Below are 23,187 nucleotides of genomic sequence, written 5' to 3' on the forward strand. Positions count from 1 at the left end.
TTGTCCTGGACACATGGACACATTGATTGGGATGAAACATCTCCTGGGGCCAGAACCTCATTTTCTCCTTCAACACCCGTAGGAAGTGAGCGCCCTGGAGTGTGAAATTCAGCTGCTGAAGAATCTCCAGCACGAGCGTATTGTTCAGTATTACGGCTGCTTACGGGATCGGGCGGAGAAGACCTTGACCATCTTCATGGAGTACATGCCCGGGGTAAGAGCTGACACAGGCAGCACAGACGCAGATCACAAAGTGAAACGGGTGGTTTTCTTAGTGGGTTTGTTACTTGCCGTGATTACCTGAACTGTGTAATCCAATTTATTACTCTTAGGTATGCCCCTTTCTCATACTGGCTTTGTAATGCCAGCGCTTGCTTTTTATTTATGCTCTTTGTTTTGTTTTATTTTGTTTTCTTAAGTGTCTTGTATGTGAACTACATTATCTTCGTGAGTCACTGAAGCCAGTTGTTTTCTTCAGCCTAAATTTGTTCTCCCAAAGTACTTCGAAGGACTTGGGCCAACTTGTAAATCGGGCTAACTGAATTAGCAGAGTCATATTGTACAGCAAATTGAGCTCAAGCTGACCCTGCAAAAAGGGAGACTTTTGACCCGGATCAGTCTGCTGAACTATTAGGCTGTGCCCTTAATTTCTTAAAAGGGGTTTCATAGGGCAGGATGCTCTGAGAGCCTCACAAAAAGGCTTTAGAAGAGGCCAGAATTCATTGCTCTGCCGGTTGCGTGCATAACACAGTCACGGCTCGCAAGAGCTGAATGGAGACTGCGAGATTTGTGGCTTGTCCTTTCTTTGCTGATCCGTTGTGTTTGCTTTTGGCCAGGGGTCGGTGAAGGACCAGCTGAAGGCGTACGGTGCTCTCACGGAAAACGTCACTCGGAAATACACTCGCCAGATCCTCGAGGGAGTCTCGTACCTTCACAGCAACATGATTGTGCACAGGGACATCAAGGGTGAGATCAGCGGGTGATTTATGTGTATGGCATTGCTAAAGAAACACTGAAAAAAGAAACCTAGTGTTAAGAAAAGCTCCATGCCCGCTCTTGACAATCCTGCTTACCACAGGCTCTGTCCTGCCTCCTCTGGGTAAGAACCCCCAGCTTTCCATGTAGAGCTGCTGGGATTAGTCCTTAATCTTCCTCTTCCCAATATAACTCTGTGGAGCCAACCAGACTCCTGAAGAGTTAACGTCAACAGCTGCAGCAGACACCACGCACATTTGTCTGTGCTCTAGAGGGACCAGGAGAGCTGCTCATTGCTGGGAAAGTACCCTCTTGTTCCTGCCTCTGAATCTCCATTGCATCGCCTTTAGGCTGGCGAAGAGAAATGAGCTGCTGATTCTTGAGTAACACCTTGTGTGCTGCTCACGTGATGCTCTTTACCAAATCTTTTCCTACCTGGTGGGTTATTCACTAGTTTGCCCCCAGCTAAGCCAAACTGTTCACGTGCCCGCAGGGTGCTGGGTGGACAGGCTTGTTATTCCAAATTCAGCTCTTCCAGTGGGGAAGTGAAGTGATAAAGCACAAGTGCATTTTATTTGAGGGCAGGAGTATTTCAGAGACACATACTGGTTAGTGGCAACACAGGGTTCTTGATGGTATTGTGGCTTTGGAGGAAGGGTTGATTTTGGTGTCTAAGCCTTAGTTTCTGTCCACATCCAAGCTAAGCTCTTCAGTTTGCTTTTTTACCCGGGTGCTTCATGTTCAGGACCTCTGACCAAGTAAAGTGGAGATTGACTTGTTTATTGTAGGAGTTCAAAGTGGTTTAATTAGCTACATCTGTTACCCAGCTGACCAGAACGCGAGGGTTCTACTCGCCAAAGCAGCATCTCAATAAAACGCTGTCCTATCTGCGCCTGGGGCCCTGCATAGGCTGAGCTGTTTACAGACAGAGGAACAATGATGGTGCTGACTCAGCTCTCATTTCCCTTCCCCCTCCACTTCCTTGTGTTTTTCCCCTGCAGTTTTTCCCATTTGCAGCCATTAGCAATTGGCTTGTCTACAGCCTGAAATAAAGAAATGATGTTTAGCAGGTCACCTGAGGATTAATGGGGGAAAAGCCATACCATGAGCATGGGTATTTCTGGGTTGGATATCAGCTCTGGAGGCTGCGGATCCAACAGCTGGATTGCATGAAAACAGCTGTCTCAATTCTTCTTTTCTTGTCCAGGAGCCAATATTCTCCGTGACTCTGCTGGGAACGTGAAGCTTGGGGACTTTGGGGCCAGCAAGCGGCTGCAGACAATCTGCATGTCTGGAACAGGCATCCGCTCTGTCACCGGCACACCGTACTGGATGAGCCCAGAGGTGATCAGCGGAGAAGGCTATGGAAGAAAAGCAGACGTATGGTGAGCCTTTACCTTTCTACCTCTAGATCAAGTTACAGCTTTTCTGGAGCGAGATAAGACACACGTGTTCTGTCATCCGTATATCCAAAGTCAGGTTTTACCTGGATCAAAAGCGAGACCAGTTTAAGGTGAAGCAGTTGGTGTGGACTCAACACAGGACCTGCTGCAGGCCGTGCTTCGCAGTGTCAACACACAACTGCTCATTTAGCTTTTCAGGAACAATTTCCACTCATTCTGGCCTCAAACTGAGCCAGTTTGCTGTTTTCTGACCTTTTCTGGTGTGAGGTTTCCATCCTTTTTATATCCCTTTTAAGAGAGAATGAAGGTTGTTTAGGGAGTGTCCATTCATTTTGGTATAAAATGAGAGATAATGTGCATAACACCGTGGAAGTGAAAGGAATAGAGTTTGAGTATGTTGACAGAGTTTTAAAGGAAAGATGCCCAAACCTGGAATACACAAAAGATACAGGTCAGATCAGAGGTGAAGTGAAGTATGCATGAATGGAAACTGGAGTCGTGCTATTATTGGCATAGCCAAGAAACAGCCTTTATCGAAAGGAAAAAGCAAAATGGTCCTGTGTCAACATGTTAGTTTTGGAGGCCTTTAAAAGGTGAGATTATAAAACTGAACACAACGACCAAAGGTGTGTTTGTGTGTCCACAGCGAAACAAGGTAAACGCAGTTTCCTGTACAAGCAGTGAGTGGAAACAGCTGAAATTTGTCTCGTATGCAAAGCGTTAAGTTCTGGATACTCTCCCAGTTGAGACACTTGGGGAGAGAATGGAGCACGTGCCCTTCCCCGTGGGCTGGTGCAGTTGTGGGTTTCCTCTCGCTGCTGTCACGGGTCTGTTCCCATCATGGAGATGCTGCCCTGGCCGGGCTCCCGTTGCTGCGCCCCCCATCGATATTGCAGGGGTCAGAACTTTCCAGCGCAGCGTCGGTCCCGCCGTGGACGCGTTCGGCCGAGGGGCTCGGAGACGTAGCGGATCTCACCACCTGGCTTCCCGCCACCCCTGCAGGCCCCTTCCAGTTTTCTCTTTCCTAAATAGCAGAATATGTGAGCTATTTGTTATTGCTGGAGTGACTTGACATGAAAAACATTCCTGCTGTTTGCTGAATATCTTAAAGAAACCGGATCTGCTTAAACGGTATAAATCAGTCTAAACAATAATATATCCCTGCTTGCTCTTGAGCAAACCCCCAGCACTTGAGCACACATGGTTTGCATTTTCTGTTCTCTCTTCTAGTAAGTCTTAAATGGCTGGAAACCAGTGTAAAATTTTCACGTTGGATTTTAAACCTTGTGAAGAAGTCATTTCTTGCATATTCGCTGGATTTAATTCCTTTCCTTCCTTGTCTTGGCAACTGCTGCGAGTCTGCCTCTGAAAATGTCTTTGCTTTGCTTTCCACTTCAAAAGAGGGTTTAGCTTAGAGGTAGGAGAGCAGGTTTTGCCTTTTTAATGGAGTGGGGTGATCAAAACGCAGGGCTGGATGTTAGAGGTTCGCTTACTGCTTCTGTTTAATCCGTGGCCCGGAGGAAGCAATTCAGCGTTCTGAACAAAACCCAGTCGCTGCCAACCCATCTTCCCCATGAAAGTCTCGGTGTCACGCTTGCTTTGGAAAGGTGGCTCAACCGTGTCCGTCCCCATAATCACGTTCTTGCCTTTAATTAGCCAGCAGAGCCCTGTTAATTTTACTACGAGTTTTGCCTTAATGTAACGATGCATCTGCCTACTGGCATTTTAACTTCCTGCCTTCTCCGTTTGGAGCTGTTAAGACTTCAGTTATTTTTTGACTGTCTACCGTGCTCCGTTCCTTGTGAAGTGGAAATGTGAAGGGATTTTTTCCCCACGTGCACTGAGAAGGGATTTTACTGGAGGTGCTTTGTGTGGTCAAACCAGCTGCGATTCGCTGGACCTCAGTTAAAAAGTACATTTCCTCCCTTCAACTCAGCAAGTGCCCTTGAGATAGAGCAGCAGCAGCAGCACCCGAAGGATGGCTGAGGTCGAACGGTGCCTTCGGGGCCCTCTCGTGTTCCTCCCGTCCCCTGCTGCTGAAGCAAATGTTCAGAGAGCAGGATCTGAGCACAGCGGGGCTGGGCAGATGGCCCTTGGGTGCCGGTGCGGTGGGACCCGCGGTGAGAACATCCCCCTGCCCAGCGCTTCCCGGCGAGCCCGGCAGCAGCGACGCCGGCAGCTCTGGCGCACACGGGGTTTGCTGAGCAGAAACCCATTTTCTGGCTGTTTCCGGAGCAGAGCTCTTCCTCGATGTTGCCAGCTCGGAAATAATGCTGCGCATTATTCTGTGAGTCAGTTCTCACTTTGTATTTTTTCCCGTCTGCTTTTCCAGGAGCCTCGGTTGTACTGTTGTGGAAATGCTGACCGAGAAGCCGCCGTGGGCAGAGTACGAAGCCATGGCTGCCATTTTCAAAATCGCCACCCAACCCACCAACCCCCAGCTGCCCTCTCACATATCAGAACATTGCCGGGACTTCCTAAAGCAGATCTTTGTGGAAGCCAGGCACAGACCCTCTGCTGAAGAGCTGCTCAGACACCAGTTTGCGCAGCTCCAGTACTGAATTACCTCCCTCGCCAGGCAGCTCCTGCCGGGCTTTCCGTGCCCAGTCTGGTTTAGTTGCGACTGCCCGTTGTGGTGCTGCATCTTCCAAATGCCAACTCCAGCCGTCCTAGTCCTTTGGGGAATTATGCCAAGGAACCTGGGGTCTGCTCTTGTGCCTGATACCTTTGTTTGCTGGACTGACGTTTATTCCACCGACAGCTGTCCGAGCAGAGCTGTGTTTTTGCCCGGGTTACCTTCACGTGCATTGCAGCTGGCCGCGTGTTTCCTGCAGGATGAAGCGAAGAATCGTCTCGCTGGTGGAACATGGAAGAAATCTGAACCAAAGTGGGAATCAGAGCTGCACTCTTCAGAGGGAAACGCGCGGCGGCCACCCAGACCAGCTCGCTGCCTGTGGGTCCGTTTGCCGGGCTGCCGGGGCTTTAGAGGCGTCTGCAGTACACGAACCCAGCAAAAGCCATGCGGCATTGAGCATGCGCTCGCTATATAATTATCTATTTTTTTTTTCTTCTTAAGTATTCAGCATCTGAAGGTGTTCAGAAAATATTGATTCAGAATTATGTGAATAGTGTTATTTTATAACTGAAAACCATGGATTCTGGGCTGGGGGTGAGGGAAGTCTTTCTAGCTAAACGTCAGGGTAATCAGAGGAGTTGCAGCAGAACGCAGTCGCTCCGGGGCCTGAGATGAAGGTTCTCCCGCTGACATCAGAAAATCCAGAGCTTGATTTCCAAGGCTTGATCCATCCTAGAATCCAGACTGTGTCGCTTACTGTGTGTGCTCATAGCCGACAGATCCGTGCTCCCGCTTCGCCTCCCTGGGGCTGCCGGGTCCAGCCGCAGCAATCCGGGCAGCGGGTTGTGCGGAGCAGCTTTCTCTGGCACCTCTTTTTTGTCCGGTAACTCTTTACCATCCTTCAAACCAAAGAGCGTTCATCTGGTGCCCAGGAATTCACTTCAGCGAAAGCTTAGGCGTTCCTTTGAGGACCTGGCCTAGTAGAAAACGGAGTTTTTCATGGGGAGGATTAGCTGGACACGAGTTGTACTTGTGCACAGTAAGTTAGAATCGAGCTCAACCCTTCAGTGTGTGCGTTTTGTGTTACAGGTGTGCAAGTGTTCATTTAAGAGTTCCATAAAATGTTATGGCCCTATTTAAATAAGCTTTAAAGTCAAACAGTGGATCAGGGAGAAGGTGTAATACCAGTATATTCTAAAATTAACTGGACATCCCCCTGCAGGTACCAGCAAAATGTACCCAGGTGATTTTGAACGGTCACCACGTCTTGAACCGGTGACTTAATGGTTTCAAATACCGTATGTTGGTTTGGGCACTAATAACCCTGATTTCACTCAGAAAAGACCAACGGTTTTCAAGTACCGGGGATTCACGGAGTAATTAGAAGTGATCTGTGGGAAGTGAAACTAGGAAAAGCAAATTTATTATTAGTGAAAATGTTGCTTTATAGAGCAACGCTGGAGTTGTTCTGCTCTCCCATGGGAAGCTGTGTTAAGGGTCCACGTTCCTCCGCTCTTCTCCCCCATAAAAACTTGAAAATGACTTTTCTAATGCATTGAAATGAACAGTTTTTAAGTGAACGCTAATAGCAGAACAAGCAAGTTTTGATAAATATTGTGTTGAATTGAGAGTGGGGGAAAAAAAAGAAGAACCCTAAAAAACCCCAACCAACCAAAAGCCCTAAAAGGGTTTCATAATCTGAAGAGTTTTTCTCTGTGCCAAACAACGTGTAATAGGTGAAAACAAGCTGGTGGTGCTTTCATTTTTGGGATTACTGCAAGGCTGCACCGCTTCGGTTGCAGGCACTTCGGGGGTGTCTTTTACGGAAGGCCCTGCTCCCTAGTTATTGAATTCTAGGGCGAGCGCTTCTCTCGATCTTTCCCAACCCTGGAACTTCACTCTGAATTGTCGAGACACGTGCCCTGATTTTGGGCCGTGCTTCGCTGCCGCTCGCACCGACGGGCAGCAGGGACGTGACGCTTCCTTTCCGCTTTCGGGAGCGTTCTGCAGCGCTTTGCTGCCGTGTCGATGCTCTTACGCCGCTTCGCTGCAGCGTAAATGGTTTCACACCACTTTGCTGCAGAGGAACGGGAGATCATTCCCGTAGCCCAAGTGACAGGAGTGGGGTGTTCAGCGCTCCTCAGGCCTTGCGACTAGCACCTAAATATACCAAAGATTGGAGGGCTTTGTTGGGCACGCGGCGCCGGAGGGCGCGGTGATCCCATCTGCATTGGTTTGTCCACCCTTGGCTTGTCCTCACCACACCGAGACCCTTTCCCATGGTCTTTCCTCGCTGTCCCACCACGTTGCGTTTTGGGAGAGAACAGGGCGTGGGGAAACGGTGTCGCTTAATGTTTCAAAGCAACTAAATCCTCAGGATCTGTTGTGGTTTTTACCTCATCACGGAAAGCTGGTCCAGAGCAAAGAGCATCCCCGGGCTGACGGTCCTTTCCCCGCTGGTCCTGCGCTGACATGTGCCTCCTCTGCCTACACACGTGTATTCCGGTCTGTATTAACGAGCAGTAATTAGCAATTAGTGACAGAGAACACGGGGTGCCAGCTCGGACTTCTCTCGTATTCCGGTCCCTGACCCAACGCCACCCATTCGGCACAGGAACAAGCCAAAGCATTATTGTATGTTTGGAGATGCACTTTCATGAATGTAGTTTATATCGCTCTTTTTTAGCTCTTTTTACATCATGTAAACGGTGATGCCTCATACTTTTTTTTTTTATTTATATCGTAAAAGATCATATTTGGTGATTTTTATATATATCGACTGTTACGGGGTGGGGGGGAGGGCGGGAAATAAATTTGACGCCTTTATGAATTTAAAAAAGGAAAAAAAGCAGCTGGTTTTGCAGAGAATTTGCTGATGGTTTATAACGAGTAGAGCCGAGCCGAAGTGCCGCCTTTGTTTCCTCACAGCCCTCTGCGTTGCGTTAAAGGGAGATCTGGATTCCGAACTCCACTGCCACAGTGAATAAGTTTGGGGCCGACACTTGTAGCACAGCCTCTCAACGCGTTCCTGGCAGGAAAACAGTCTCGAGTGGGCATAATGTAATTATACTTGGAAACTGAATTACGTCTGGCCTCTCTATCCTGGCAGAATTGGAAAAAATTGGGAATCAGCTCATTCATTTGGGGCGGGAGGAGGGAGCGCCAGGCTCACAATAAGCTATTGTGTCCATTCCAAATGTCACGTCGCTATTTCTGCTGCTCCCTCCAGGGATACAGAGCGGATACTGAGCACTGGGCTCCGCGATGGAAGGTGCGGCAGAAATGGAGAATATTCTCTTGGAAGAAAAATACCTTTCAGGAGTCCCGTTGTCCTGAAACGGTTGAAACGGAGCAGGAAATATCCCGATATTCCCAGCAGGGGGAACTGGGAGCGATGGGGATTTGGGTGTCCCTGAGCTTGTTAGGAAACAAAGCGCTGGCATTTTGGTCTCGGTGTGACGATTCTGTGCATTCCAGGTTATGTGCGTGTTCTCCGCTAAGTCTGATTTTGCCTGTTCGAATGGCAGCGGGTTGCGGCAATTTGGATGTTATTTTAATTTTTGGACTAATATTCCAAAGGACTTGAAGATGCTCCAAACAGTTCCCATTGCCGTTAATTACCAAACCAAACTGACCGAGGGGGCAGTTGGTCCCTGCTCAGGTGACACGTGTTATTTCCAGGTGATCCTGGATAACTCGTGACACCGCAGGAAATATAAATACGTATTCCCGCTGTACACGCTTTATCTGATAAGCAAAGGCCAGATAATTGGAGCTGTAGAAGGGCCTGATACCCCAGTGACTGGTGCTTAGGTCAGTGGCTGCTGGATGGAAAGGTTTTATAATATCTATTCTAATCCACACCGTCCTGGAGCTGCCACCTTGGTATCTGCCCTCGGAGCTGGGAGAATTCAGTCTGCCTTGAGTTTTTAGAAGAAAAACTGGTGTATTCTGTGGTTTAGTTGTGGCTTTGGGCTTCAGGTCTTTCGACCTCAGCCTCGTTGGGGCGCAGATCCCGCTCGGCAGCTCTGGGTCTCCCGGGTAGGACGGGCAGGCGTGCGCTTCGGGAATGCGGAGAAGGACTTTGCGTCAGGCAGGTGTCGACAGGTCAGATAAACGGCGCAGAGCAGGGAGAAACGGCTTTAACCTGGATTGTGCAGAAGACCTTGAAGCAGTAGTCTATATATACCGACCGGGGGCTTGCAGTGCAAAGCCGGGCCAATGTATCATTTTATTTACAATAAAATTATCATTTATATGAAAGCCTTTTTCTGGTGGTTGCGTGCGATGCAGCGTCTCTTCCTTCCTGTGTAAGTGGTGCCTCGGGATAAGTGAATTAGACAATTAACTCGTTTTCCTTCTAATTTGCCTTTCAGGAATTAATTCTTCAGGACAGCTGCAGAAGTGTCCTGTTTGGGAAGCGTTGCTTCTTGGATCAGGTAAGCGTGTCCTCCACAAAGCTGCCTCCGAGAAAGGGACAAAGACACAGTGTTTTGGGCGTTTTTAAAGGTATCTGTTCCACAGAAACCTCACAGAGACATGTTAAGGGGGTGTCATTTGTGACATTGCACCTTTGAAATGTATCTGGCAGATAAATGAAGCTCAACGTGTTCAGAGCATCTTCCCGCCTGTGGTACCCTCAGGGTTTTGTTGCGTGCAGTTTGCTGTTCGCTGCTCTGTGCTGTGAAATGTTCTGTATCGAACGTGTCCGATCCTCATCAGATTCGCTTCCTGCCTGGGTCAGGTCGCTGCAGCCTGTGTTGATAATATAGAGCCTGGTCGGGGGTTCCTGCTCTCAAAATCGGAATAAAAGGGACTTTAGACAATGATGGTGCGGCAGGCTGGAGATCTCACACCTCCTGTGCTCGCGCATGCTCTGTCCCTTCCTGCTACATCGGTGAGAGGTTTCTGTGCTCGTATATATAGTTAAAAATGTTTGGTATCTGAGTGCCCTGCCGTGCAGCAGCTGCCAAGGCGAGGGAACGGGGAGCAGGGACAGCAGGAAAGCAGAAGCGGCACCGAGCAGGAAGCTGTCGTTTTCTCAGCCGTCCTTGGGAGGGACGGGGCCGCAGCCCCAGCGGCATCACCAGACCCTCGCCGCGGAGCCATGCCGGCATCACTGCTGTTCCAGCAGCATCACCAGACCCTCGCCACAGAGCCATGCCGGCGACATCGCCGTGCCAGCGGCACCACCAGACCCTCGCCGCGGAGCCACCAGGGTTGGTTCCTGCGTTAGCGACGGTGAACGCTGCAGGGTTTTGTCGGTGTGTAAATGGTGGTAGCGCCTGCACGATGGGGACGGTTGAAGCTGAAACTTGGCGGGAGCCTTGTTGGGGTCCCTGCAGTGCAAATCCCTGGGTGGCCCCACCACTGACAGACCCGTCCTTTAAAAATCTCTTAACTAAAAAGGGCACCCAGCACATCTCTTCCCCAAAATCCGGTGTGACTGCAGCCACCCAGAGCCCCAGAGGGACCTTAGGGACGAGTTCCACAGCGACCTGGGTTAACACCACATCTATACATTCTATCTGTTGCTCCTGGGACCCCTGTGCATCACCCACACCCTTCCTGTTCCCTCTTCCATTGAGCTCCTGTTCCCCTGGCTGTGTCTGGATGCTCGCAGCCGTGTTTGGTGGCAGAAAGGAAGGACGTGCTCAGCAGGAGCCGATGTTATCGGTGATGGAACGAGGCTCTTGCTGTTGCCCCAAAGGCTGTTGCTCTGCTGGTAGTTTCTGTGCTGTGTGGGCTCTGAAAGGCTTAACTCCCATAGCATTTGAAAGATAGGAGGTTTCCCAAATGCTCACGCTTTTGAGCTCATCTCGGTGTGTGTGGAGGAAGGAGGTAAATGATAATTAAAAGCAGACTCACCTGCTTTCCCTGGCTTTGCTGCTCTCCCGCCTGGCGGGACCTGTTGGGGTCATTAATTTGTGGGGTCTGTGCCGTCCAGCCGTCACAGCCCAGCAGATGTGGGCTGATCCAAACCAGCCCAGTCCCAGTCAGCCCAGTTCTGGTGCCCATCGCACCGGCTGCAGGGAACGAGCATCTGCTTACGGGGGCCAGGGGTGGTGTTTATTGATACAGAGGGAGAAACAAGTAACCACCCAATGTCTGCAGCGCGAAGGGGTGGATCTCATTCACCGTACGGTGAATTAATTCCCTTTGAGGGTGCTCTGGGCTCCGTGTGGAAGCTGGTGTGTGGTTACAGCTGGGGCAGCAGTGCTGGCGTGCGGTTTGAAATGCTGGGGTCAGTCCCCAAAGGACCCGTCTGCCTTGGTCATAATGTAACGTATTCAGGATCACTCCTGCGTGGGCAGAGGCTCTTTCCATGGAACTGGGTGGTAAGAGGCAGACCTGACCCCCAGTCCCACCTCCCCGGAGCCCTGGGGACACAGGACGAGACAGGGAAGGCTCGGAAACCTTGTATTACAAAAATAAAAGAGCGCACGGCGCGATGTCCCGCGTGAAGCTGCCGTGCCAGGCTCCAGCGCAGAACGTACCAGTCAAAGGCAAATATAAAAAGACAGAAACTGTTAAACAGTCGCAGGGCAACATCCTTAAGGCTGAACAATCCCAGCTGAACTGAGCTGATGTAAACCAAGGACCCTCCTTCCCCAGAGCCCCAGCAAGGCAGGATTGGGGTGGCAGGCGCTGGGAGCTCTCCTGTGACTCGTTAGGCCAGGTTAAGCCCCCAGATCATCTCCTTTTCCATGGTGGCAGCCCAAAAATGTATGAAAAGGGCTGAGGTTCCAGGTCTGGTCTCATCAGAGCCTGTGGAGAGAGGCCTCCAGATGTGGGGGCTCTGCCCTGTCCCGATGGCCTGTAGTACCCCCCTAAGCATCCTCCAAACTGGCCTGGGCTCCCCCTCTTCCTTTGCCCCCCGCTTGGGTCCCCTTTGCTTTACATCAGCTCAGTCAGCGCCCAGCTCAGCACCGCTCCGTGCCGTCCCCGCCGGGTCTGGGGAAGGGTGGGCTGGCCCCGCTCACGCCGTCTTGGTCCCGCTCTCCACCTCCTTGTGCACCCACAGCTCCTTGTGCTGCCTGCGCCCGAAGCCCTCGTCGTAGTTGCCTTTACTCTTGAAGAGCTGCTGGAAGTGGGGCTTGCAGTAGAATTCCCCGTGGAGCGCCGCGTAGCTGCCCAGGCTGGGGAGGGAGGGCAGGGTTAGGCGGGCATGGGGACCCAGCTGTGGGTTGGGGGGAGCATGTGGGGCTTGGGGACACCAGGAGATGGGGGATGGAGGAGGGGACATGCAGGAGAGGACCCCTAGAAAGGGCTGATTGCTCCCTGCAGCCAGCTCAGGGTTAAGGTGAGCAGCATTAAGGTCTGTGAAGGGGGTGTCCCGCAGGGCAGCTCGGCCTTGGCTCTGGCTCAGCTCCACGTTACCATGGGGAAAACCCTCTTAAAATCATGGAATGAAACATAGAACAGTTTGGGTTGAAGGGACCTCCCCAGCTCCCCAGTGTCCCCCCTGCCATGACAGGGACATCTGCACCAGCTCAGGTTGCTCAGAGCCCCGTCCAGCCTGGCCTGGGGTGTCTCAGGGATGGTTCATCTACCACCTCTCTGGGAACCTGGGCCAGGCTCTCACCACCCTCAGGGCAACAATTCCTTCCTCATGTCCAGCCTCAATCTTCCTCCTTTAGATTAGAACCATCACCCCTTGTTTTACCGTAACAGGCCCTCTTCTTCCACCCCAGGTGGGATTTAGCTCTGACTTGGAACCAGGCGGGCAGATAAGCCCATTGTTTTGTGTGGCGGGTGTGTGGGTGCGCTGTTTGGAAGGGTCTCCCCCACCCAGGCCAGGCAGGGTTGTGGTGAGGCTCACCTGAGCTTGGTGTGGCAGTGCTTGCAGCAGAAGCAGGCGTTGTGGAAGACGAATTTATCCGCCACCAGCCGCTCCATGGGGTAGACGGTTTTCTGGCAGGCGGTGCACATCTCCTTCACTTGTGCCTTCAGGCTGAAGGACTGGGCGAGGGGAGAGCAAAGGGAGAGGTGACATGGAAGGAGTTTGGCTCCCACCCTCTTCCCTGCCATCCCGATGGCCATTTGCTTGGCGTGGAGCAGCCCCGTCTCCCCTCGCCCTCCCTGTGCCACCCCACTGATGCTGGGCCATGGACCTTCCATCCTTTCTCCCTTGTTATGAATCAGTAGGATGCAGTAAAATTACAAATACCTTGGAGCGCTGCACCGTGCTGCCTCCTGAGTTGTTCTTTGCCTCCTAAGGAGGGAAGCAGGAGAAAAACCAAAATGAGAGCCTGGCCGGAGAAACCCGGTGCTGAGTTGTGCTGAAGGAGGAGCGGCAGAGGATTTACAGAGGCAGCTGAGTCGCAGGGCTGTGGGGCACACGAGCAGCTTCTGAACCCGCTTGCTCAGAGACCGCGACCTCTGTCAGGTCCTCGTGTGCGGTTACTTCTTCCAAAGAGAGGAAGAAATCATTTACATCTGGCGTGGTGCAGCCCGACGGGGGCAGATGCTGCTCAGACCCTGTGGCTGCGGGAGGAGCGATGGGGCAGAGAGATCCAAACACGGAGCTGTCTGCATGTCTGTCCCCAAGGTCTCGGAGCAGAGCGCTCCCATCTGCAGCTGCAATAACTCACCTCCTCCCAAACTGCCTCCTCCTTGTCCCCCAGTCCTGTGCCCTCCCCAAGCCGGACCCCACTGGGTCCCAGTTTTAGCTGATGAAAATGCCCCCTTCTTTTTCCAAACAGTCGGGATCAAAGGGTTAAACGCACTTTTAGCAAGCGTGGGCCAGCCAGGACCGCTTTACAGTTTGTCCCCAAGGGCTGGGGCAATGTCACCCCGGAACATCATCACCCGCTGCCTCCACGTCCCCTCCGTGCTGCTGCTCCAGCTCCGCTTGCCCAGCCCTGCCCCATCTCTCTGCCCCAGGCTGATCCTCCATCCCCGTTCCTCCTCCTTCCCCATCCTTTCTCCTTTGTATTTTTGGAAGCAGTTTGTCTAAGGGCCGCACAGGAAACTCTCACTTCGCTGAGCTGCCTCCTCAGACGTTTCCCAGCTGCTCTCGCTGACCGGGGTCAGGGACGTGATTTTTCCTCTCACTCCCACAAGGCTGGAACATGAAGCCAAAGTCAACAGAGGGACACGGGCGGCGAGGAGGCTCGGGCCGTGTAAAACCAGTTGCGTCCCTCGGCGCTGATAAAACAACCGCAGGTGATCCGCTGGGGCTGGGATTTAATTTAGTGTTTCCAGGCTCAGCTGACCGGAGCGAAGGAAAAGCTGCCTCGTTGGAGCTGGAACGCATCCGTTCCCAAGGCTGCAGGCAAAACCCGCCGCTCGTCACTTCTCGGCAGCCTCCTGGCTCCGATCAGACACACTATCTATTCCATATCTGATATATCCTCCCTTGGGGAAGGGCCGTATCCTGTCCCAGCAGGAGATGTTCTTGAGCCTTTATGTTTTTCCATCTCCAGTCCTGAGGAGCTCGCATGCTCTCGATTGTGATTGCAGAAAGCCATGGAAACACAAACAAACAGACGGCAACCGGAGCCGGGAGAGGGTGAGCGGCCCCGTACGGAGCAGAGCCCCGGCGCTGGCGTTACCGTGTGCTCAGCAAACAGCACCTTCTGCTGGAACCTTCCTGCCCCGAGTTTTGGCGTTTGAGTAGCGGTGACTGCGCCTTTGATCACCCCAGCGTGTCAGGTTCGCGATGCAGCTGCTGTACGCAACCCTCCATCCCCCCGAAACAAAACCCGCGTGGAAATTCTCATACGTACATGGGTTGGGGGTGGACTGGCGGGTCCCGTGGCCTGGAACATGCTTCCTTCCCTTCCTCCGTCTGTTTAATCCTGAGCTTGAAGTTTGTGGGCTGATGTTCCCTGGGGAGGTGTCGAAGACAGACCTCTTGCAACACCTGGAAAGGAAATGTCAACAGGGCTGGTTTCATCACCCCGAACCCACAGCTCTGCAGGAGCTCAAAGCTGCTTCTGTGGGGTCCGTGTGGCCTCTTTGGCCTGGGGGTTTCTGGAGGGATGATCCCGGAGATACAGGCGCACCAGGCTGGCCCGGGACGCTGCTCGGGTTTGGGAAGCTGGTGGTGATCTGGCACAGTGGGGTGAGCTGCTGGGGTGGGGGAGCGCTGCTGGAAACGTGAGCAGGAGGTGACGCGCTGGTTCTGCTCCAAACCCACACGTGGAAGGCAATTGCCAGGCTATCATAGGATAGTTTGGGTTGGAAGGGACCTTCAGAGGTCATCTAGTCCAGCCCCCTTGCAATAGCCCAACCGTTAGCAGCAAGACTGCGTGTCCCAGCCAGAGCCACCGTAACCACTGAAGCACTGGCGTGGCTGGAGCCATTTTAGTCTCATTTTAGCCCAGAAAAGCCTTGCTGAACAGGGCGGATCGCAGCAGAGCAAGCGATGGGGATTTTGTCTTCCCTGGGGAGCCGGCGTTGCCTTTAGGCTGAGACCAGTAAGCTCTGGCTTCTGATGCGCTGGGTGCTCAGGAGGATGAGTTTAACAGGTCACAGACCAGCTTGAACACAGCAGAGAAGAATGAAAAACACAGCAGCATTGCAAATCAACCCTTTTGGTAAAAAAACAGCTGAAGAAGCACTGGCAGCTCCTCCGGGGTTTTTCCCCATTGCACCTTGCCTTCAAAACACCCATAAAAGGTCAGGCTTGACGAGCCCTGGTTTGCCTGTGCAGGACGGAGACGCGGGGCTGAGCAGGTGATGCGGAGGGAGCAGCAGAGCGGGGAGCAGGAGGGTGGAGGGGAGGCTGCAGGTTTGCAGTGCTGGGGGTCTGCTGGGGGCTGGCAAGTCAGCACCCCCTCGCTTCGGTCTGGGCGCTTTCCTCTTGTCCTCATCATGTCACCCCAAAAACTTTCCTGCTGCCCAAGGGGAGACCTGAGAAAGCCCCGGGGCAGGAGATGCACCAGGGTAAGGGGCTTGGGACAGGGATGTCCCCGCAGTGCCCAGTCTCACGGTGACATTTGCAAACGTGCCCCGGGTTTTGGGGGTTCTTAAAAGTCCCAACGCCCGGCAGCTGACGCCAGGCTTGCGTTGTGCCCAGCAAAGCACCCGAAATCGGCGGCTGCTTTCGCGTCCTGAGCAGAGGGGGGTGAGCTGGGGTTCCCCTCGCAGCCAGGGGGGCCTGGACGGCCCTCGTCACAAACACTTTGCAGCCTCGTCTGAGAATACGGCTCCGATTTTACCCAAATCATTTCCCGTCCCCGCTGCGGTTTGCTTGTTATTTCCTGCTCGCCGAGCGGGCGGGTGGCAGCTGCAGAGCCGGACGAGGAGCAGCCCCAGGGCTGCGTGACCCGAGCCCACGGCTCCTCTTTGCCCCTGTTCCCGGGGACAGAACCTTCTCCGTCACGTCCCCAGGGTCTGTACGGTGCCCGCACCCCGGGGGAACCTGCAAAACCCAGGAAAGCTGGTGCCCCACCCCATGCAGATGCACAACCCTCCTCCGTTTCACCTGCCTTTCACCTGCTCCCCTGCCTTTGCCACAAACATTTCTCCACCCCTGGTTTCCATTCCTCTTCCCTCGCAGCTCATCTTCCTCCCCTGCCCCAGCCACCTGCTTCCCCTGGTTTCTCCATCATCTTCCTCTTGCCCTTCCACATGAGCACACGCTCCCTGGTTCCTTCCACCTCCTGCTTGTTCTTTTGCTTCTCTGATCCCCAAGCCCTCTTCCCTTTAGTCCCATCCCGCTTATCCCACCCCGTGGCTTGATGTTCTCCCTCCAGCCCCATCCTCCAGCTCTCCTTCCTCTTCACATCCTCCTCCTCCATCCCTGTGTGCACATACCCCGCTCCCAGCCGTCGTTTGGGACGCGAGGTCTCCTCGCTGTAGCTGTGCGAGTACAAGTTGCAAAACGTCCTTCCTGCCGAAGGGCAGGAGGCGAGAGGAGAAATCTCAAAGGGGAAGGGTGTGCTGGGGCGATAAGAGAAACAGAACCGGTGAGAAACCGCGGGAGGGTTTCCAGGAGGCTCCCAGCCCCTGTCACCGCTCTTCCAAGGAGGCGTTAGTCTGCACAGGGTGGGATGCGAGCCCGGGGCCTCCAGGAGTCGAGAAACCCCAGTGGCAATAAGATTTGCTTAAGGACACGCTGCCACGTCGGTGTTACGAAGCCTTTACAATTGCCAGGGCAAACCTCCATTGCGCGGGGGGTCTCACTGGTCTGGGGAGCACAGAGGACCTATGTGACACAGCTGGAAAGCCACGTCTCCGCGGTGGAGGCTGGCACCGTAACTGCTAGACCTGGCTTTTCCAAACCTCTGTTCTCTAAGGAACATGGGTACGCAGCTCAGGGAGAGCAGGACTGAGGATTGTCCTCTCCTGGTCACTCAGGCAGCGATTTCAGGGCTCTGACTCAGGATGAGGTGAGAACCCCTTTGCCTCTACAGCCCCTGTTCGTCATAATCCTCCCGGGACCATCTGATGGCTGGTGTGGAAAACAAACCCAGCACCTTTCCTCCTGCGCTTGTTCCAGCTCCCCAGGGAGATGGAGCAGCTTCTGATGGCAGCACCGGTGGCCGCAGGATGGCAGGGAGGGAGCTGGATCCCAGCGCGCTCCAGAGAGGCGGCACCAGAGCCGGCGGATGCACTTGCAGCCCGAGCCGCCAGCCCGGATCATCACCAGTTCCGGGGGCTTTCTTGGGTGATCTCAGCATGTTGGTGTTTGACCCAGGACCCGGGAGCTGGTCTGGCATCTGCGGGGGCCGTGTGAGAGCAGATGGAGAGGAGCTGCGGTTCTTTTAGCGCTGAGCAGGGGGCAGTTTGGGGTGAGGAGGGCAACGTTTGTCACAGAAGCTGTTGGGTCACAGACCTTTCTCCCCAGCAGCCTCTCCCGTCCCCTCTCACCTTCCTGGGGACAGACACAGGGACAGAAAATCATTGAGGGTGGCCCCTCAAGGAAATTCCCCACTCCTGCCTCCCAAGCCTCGCGTTTCCCACACGGGGGTGGGAGCGGGAGCCTTTCCCGCCCCACGGCTGCTCCCGCGGGCCCCAGCCCGGCGCTGGCCCCTCCGAAAGCCGGAGGGTTTCCGGCTCAGGAAAGCAGCCGAGTGCGGAGGGCGAGAGGCCCCTTTCTGCCATCTGGTTCCCATTAGCGGCCCTGTGAAGTGGATGTTTACCGCTGGGATCACTGCGCCCTTGCAAGAGGCTTTCCCGAAGGCAAAGAGCCGTGGGGGGCATCCAGACCCCTTCCTCCTCCATCCCAGGGGGACATGAAGTGTCCCCAGCATGGGGGATCCGGACCCCTTCCTCCTCCATCCTGGGGGGACGTGGAGCGTCCATCCCCAGCAGCACGGTGAGGCCACGGGCAGGGACTCAGCCCCCCGGGGAAGCTCCCCATCCTCTTCCCCAGGAAATCATGGGCTGATTGCCGTGGGGAGCAATGTCCCCAAGATCATGGGCAGGATTAGTGCACAGGGGACAGGCGCGGACCCTCCGGCTCTGGCAGCAGGACAGTGTGGGAGGAGGTGGACGGGAGCTGGAGGAGCCTGGGAACCCCCCCAGCCCCTGTTTCTGCAGCCAGCCCACAGCATGACACAAAACATGGTGCAGAGCCAGCGTCAAACGGGCCAGCGCCAGAATTGGGCACAGGGCGGGGGGCACAGCATCCCCAGCGCTGCTTCACCTTCTCAGGTGTGGGCAGAAACAGTGAGACGTGGTTGTGGCGGGAGGATGGAGTGAGCCCAGTGGTCGTGGCTCCAGCTTTAAGTCATGGAAGACCTTAAATCAGCTTCAGATCTTGGCTCCTTGGGTGGCTTTGAGCCAACCACTTGCCCTCAGCAGTGTCTGGGGGCCAGGGCAGGTTCTCGCTGGCCTGACGCAGGGTGGAGGAGCGGCCAGGCCAGTTCTGCGGACACCATGGCCCTGTTCATCACATTTCTGACCTTCCACTCATCCGCTTTCCGTCCACGTCCCGCGCCCGGGCTGCCTCTTGAAGAGCTGCCAGCGGGCAGGAAATGTGCGGCCGAAACGCCGAGGGCCGCGGACAAGGAATAGTTGTGGGGAGGAACAGGGCTGCCTTTGTCGGGCAACAATGAGGGACCCACACGAGCAAGGAGGGCGCCCCGGGGAAGCCCCTGCCCACCCGTTGTGCTGTCCCACCTTCGGCCCTGATGGGGAGGTGAAAGGACCCTAAACAAGGGGGACCCAGCTTGTCCCCAACTCTTGCTTCTATGTGACAGGGCAGAGAGGACAGGGAGATGCTACAGGGATTCATCCCTTTTCCAGAAACACGGAGCATGGGGCTGTGGCCACGTTGAATGGCATCCATTAAAAATGGAGGTTCTGCTCCCTGGGTCTCCTGTCTCACCAGGAGCTCAGGCGGAGCGGAGAAACCCCGCAGAAAGCCGCTGGGAGGATGAGAAGAGCCTCTTCCAGCAGAGACAAACCCTTCCCAGCGATGGCAGGGGACGGAGCAAGCGGCGACGGCCAGAAGTTGCAGATCGGGAGGCTCAGGTTGGACATGAGGCCAAACTGCTTCCCCGGGAGGAAGGTTTGGGAGCTCTGCAGCACAGTTCTGATTAAGTGTAACGTGAACCTGGTGCGAACAAGCACAACAGGCAAATAGCAGTTCCTGCTGCTCTTCTCTCCTTTTTTTCCATAATCTCTTCCATAAAACACGCTCCACCTGGAACCCCCACCTTCCGCTTTCCTCCATAAACGTGCAGCCATTTACTGTTGTGCTGGCATTACGTTCCTAGTTCTCCCACCGTATTTGCCTCTCAGAGGGATTCCTGCAGAGTGGCCACGTTCCCTGTTAGTCCCTTGTTTTAGCAGGAGAAGCCAATTCCTTGTGATCAGTTCTGAGAAGGTGGGTTCTCTGCTCCCACAGCCAGTGCTGCAGGCAGGTGGGCTGGGCTGGGGGCACCACACTGCACGAGACCCCAGATCTTTGTGTTCGGTACAAATGCTTCTCTGGCCGCCCCGAAAACATCTGGCCTGCTGTGCTCTTCCTCCGTCACAAACCCTGGGTGCTCTTTCTTCCTCAGTGCCCTCGTTCGCTGGGGTCCCCCCAGCCCCAGCAGCTTCGTGTCGCAGTTCAGTCCCCACATCTCCTCTCAGGGAAGGATCCAAGGGTCCTCCTTCCATTCAGCCGCCTCTTCCTTCTTCTCTTTCCCGTCTCCACCTAAAATAATCGTTCCCCTGGGCCACGGTACCAAGTGCTTTCCTCACATCCAGATCCACGAGACCCTGTTGTTTCGGAAGTCAGTTGTCACATCCGAGGAAGATACTGAACCGATTTGATGTAATGTGTGTTAAAACCACCCTGCGTTTTATTCTGCTTCCCAGCACCATGTCCTTGGTGACTCTTCCCAAACCTATTCTAGGAACTCACCTTTTATTGTATTCCAAGTAATGGACCTGTAATTGCTTTTAATTTCCCCTTTCCCCAAACATGAAGCGTAACAGCAAGTCCTGGAGAGGCACATCGGGCTTCCTGAGGCTCCTTGTGTCTGAAAATGCTGGAGCCGGCCATATGGAGAAGGTGAAGGGTGCACCAGAGGGGCGAGATCTATGTCTGAAGTGCGCTTAATATCGATTGCAATAATCCCTTCACCCAGACTGAATGTTTTCCAGCCCAGAGCTCTTTGCGAGCTGCTAGGTGAGCTCTGCACCACCCCCAGATGGCAGATAAAGAATGACTTAACCGGAAAGTGAACGGCAAAACACCTCTGGGGGCGCGTGGCGGCTGCCCGAGAGTGGACAACAGCCCTGCGGGAGCTGATGGGCAGTGGAGGAAAAGCTCCATGGCCGTGGCGGAGCGCAGGGGTGGCCTGGGCTCACAGCGCCGACTCGCAGAGGAAACCAGAAGAGGAACTCCCTTCCCTCAAGAGGAGCCTCGCGGGATTTTCGTTGACTAAAAAAGGTCAGAAACCTATTTTTGAGCTGTGTGAAAGAGAAGATGCACCCAGCCGCTTTGCAAAGCCCAAGAGGCTGGTTCTTCATAACTGGAATTTGCTTCTTGCGGGGCTCCCATTTGACAAGGACGTTAACACTGGAGCTGGTTTGGACTCGGCTTGATCATTTGGCCTGCAATTATTTTGTAAACAACGTTAATAATTCTGCAGATGTGCTGCTCCTGGCCTTAAATACATGACAGCTCAGCTGGGGCACCAGATGTGTTCCCTGCGAGAGCCCCCACACGATGTCTTTGGTGGACAAAGCCCAGTTTCCAAGGCATGACCCAGGCTGATGAATTAGCACGTGCTTTCAAAACTGATGCCCACCCCATGAACAGAAATCAGTGGAAAATAGGTCCAAAATATGACCTACAAGGTAGTTTAGCTCATCTCTAGTGATCCAAGGGGATTAGGCAGATCAGACTGGCTCAAAACGTGATAGATACAGCACTGAATGGGGACTTGGGAGACCTGGATTAATTCCCAACTCTGCTGCTAATTTTTGGGTGACGATGGGCAAATCATTTCATTTCTTTCCGTTCCCTTTTCGCCCCCCAATGGAAACAGAGCTGCTCTCTTTGTGAAGCCCCAGGTGATCCCTGGCTGGGCGAGGGTTATGTCAGAGCTCAGGGTATTTGTGTCCGTATTAAATCTCACAGTCGTGCAACAGCCTCCCCAGGGAAGCGATGAAAGGCCTGTCGCTGGAAGGGTTCAAAGCCGGGCTGGAGGAGGCGGCGGGAGACACACCGCGGAGAATTAGCGGGCATTAACCAGGGGGGATCGGGGAGTCGGGATCTAGCAGGTTTTCTTCCATCTCTGCTCTTTCCAATCAGCTCAATCAAACGGATCTGGCCAGCCCCCCCTCCAGCGCGTACTGCAGCACACAACAAAGGGGGAATTACAGCCCAGGCGGGGAGCGGGAGCCCCAAAACGCTGCAGCGGATCCAGGGAACACAGGCCTGCACTCACTCTTGTTCCCACGAGATGCTGGGGACAAGCCCTGAGCCCCCCCGGCTCAACAGGGCAGGGGGTGCTCGCTCCCCCCTCCAGCAGCATCGCTCCCGCAGCTCAGACACGGCGAGGCCAAGAACAGAGCCCCCCGTCTTTCCCCCCACCCTAAACGTGCGACCGCCTCGGCCGAGCCTCCTCCCAAAGCAACAAAGTTCCCGGTGCATCTGGGTGGGACGGGGGGGATTTAGGGGGTCTGAACCCCCATCGGCTGGGGGGCTCCTGGGCAGCAGGGCTGCTTCCCGGGGCTCTCCCCGTCTTTGCATCCCTCCCTCCTCTCCATCCCTCTCTCCCTGGGCGCTTCCCTCTCCCTCCGCACCGCTTGGTCCTGCTTTTTCCCCCCATCGCTCCCCGGGCGGGGACAAACCCCATCGCCCCCCACATCTCAGAGACCATCATTGTCTCCCGCCGAGCCGCTTCGCCGCCTCTCAGCCCCGTTGTTCTCCACCGGCCAACACTCACCATATGCTCCTCACCGGAGGGTTTCTCCGCAGCAGGGTGGGTCTGTCCGGCGGTGTGTCCGTCCAGCCGTCCCCGCCGTTGGGGCGTCGTCGCTCCCGTGTCCCCGCGGCAGAGGCCGGGGCTGTGGGAGTGGGGAGCGGTTTCCTGCGAGCTCCCACGGCCGCTCGCAAGCCCTTTTATCGCCGCGCTGCCGCGGTGATTGGCTCTCGGCGTCACCGTCTTCCAGCCGCTCGCTCCTTTGTGTGGAGCCAACCTCTAACCCCAAACCTTCCCCAGCCCCTCTCTTCCCGGATTCCCTCTCCCCACACACCCCCAGGCCCCCCAGCACCCCCGACCCGGCCGCCAACCCCAACAACTTGCCTCTGTTTTCCTCCCTGCTGGCAACGTGCTTGTAATTAACCTCCCGGTGTAATTAGCTTTTGCTCAGCCTCTCCCCCCCGCTCCTTGCCATGTTCTGTGTGTGCCGACGAGACTCTGGACACGGCCCCGGGTCTCTCAGCGTGGCACTAACCCACTCGTGTGAGGTTTCCCGCACACATCCGGAGGATTCATCCCCCCGGGGGCTGCGGATGTCAAATTCCTCCCCAGCCTCCGCAAACTGTTTGCAAAGGATCAGCAGCAGGAAAGGGGGATCCCGGTGCCCCCGGCTCCTCACCCGCCCGCAGGGCAAAACTGAGCTGTGATGGCTTCAGAAATGCAGGTTTTCCTCTGCGGGGAGTTGAGCCGTGTGTGGGAGCGGTGCTGTGGAGGGTGCTGTGGAGGGTGCTGTGGAGGGTGCTGTGGAGGGTGCTGTGGAGGGTGCTCGGTAGATCTGCCAGGGCAGGTTCTCATGGGGAGAGCAAAATTAAGGCAGTTCCCCCGCGTCACCCCAGGGTTTGGGACCAAGCGT

At 54.6% G+C, this 23,187-nt stretch overlaps 2 protein-coding genes across 6 annotated transcripts in view; one reads left to right on the forward strand and one right to left on the reverse strand.

The window, feature by feature from the left end:
• The window catches only part of MAP3K3 (mitogen-activated protein kinase kinase kinase 3), a 34,445-nt gene extending 25,229 nt beyond the window's left edge, over positions 1-9,216 (forward strand). For all 3 annotated transcript variants that reach the window (XM_065039269.1, XM_065039271.1, XM_065039270.1), the window contains exons 14-17: positions 83-214; positions 837-966; positions 2,183-2,360; positions 4,711-9,216. In XM_065039269.1, the coding sequence (XP_064895341.1) occupies positions 83-214; positions 837-966; positions 2,183-2,360; positions 4,711-4,939 (669 nt within the window). In that variant the 3' untranslated portion in view covers positions 4,940-9,216. The remainder of the gene's footprint in view (positions 1-82; positions 215-836; positions 967-2,182; positions 2,361-4,710) is intronic.
• Positions 9,217-11,356: 2,140 nt separating this feature from the next.
• Positions 11,357-23,184, reverse strand: LIMD2 (LIM domain containing 2). 3 transcript variants are annotated; one of them, XM_065039439.1, is made up of 6 exons: positions 22,659-23,184; positions 22,299-22,419; positions 14,685-14,821; positions 13,124-13,168; positions 12,776-12,915; positions 11,357-12,092 (listed from the first exon to the last, which is right to left on the reverse strand). In XM_065039439.1, exons 3-6 carry the CDS (start codon positions 14,724-14,726, stop codon positions 11,933-11,935), a joined length of 387 nt encoding a protein of 128 aa, XP_064895511.1. In that variant the 5' UTR covers positions 14,727-14,821; positions 22,299-22,419; positions 22,659-23,184; the 3' UTR covers positions 11,357-11,932. The 3 variants fall into 3 exon arrangements, with proteins under 3 accessions (XP_064895511.1, XP_064895512.1, XP_064895510.1); XM_065039440.1 differs by lacking the exon at positions 22,659-23,184 and adding an exon at positions 16,720-20,958 and having other exon boundaries at positions 22,299-22,541; XM_065039438.1 differs by lacking the exon at positions 22,659-23,184 and having other exon boundaries at positions 22,299-22,610.
• Between the last annotated feature and the right edge of the window lie 3 nt (positions 23,185-23,187).

The sequence above is a fragment of the Columba livia genome, chromosome 23, assembly GCF_036013475.1.
Source record: "Columba livia isolate bColLiv1 breed racing homer chromosome 23, bColLiv1.pat.W.v2, whole genome shotgun sequence".
In the NCBI taxonomy this organism is placed as follows: Eukaryota; Metazoa; Chordata; class Aves; order Columbiformes; family Columbidae; genus Columba; species Columba livia.

Coding starts and splice junctions, on each gene's coding strand:
- LIMD2 (XM_065039439.1), bottom strand. CDS start 14,726: ATGTTCCAGGCCACGGGACCCGCCAGTCCACCCCCAACCCAT. Junction 13,169..14,684: donor CCAGTCCACCCCCAACCCAT/GTACGTATGAGA, acceptor TTCCCTCCTTAG/GAGGCAAAGAACAACTCAGG. Junction 12,916..13,123: donor GCACGGTGCAGCGCTCCAAG/GTATTTGTAATT, acceptor CCCCTCGCCCAG/TCCTTCAGCCTGAAGGCACA.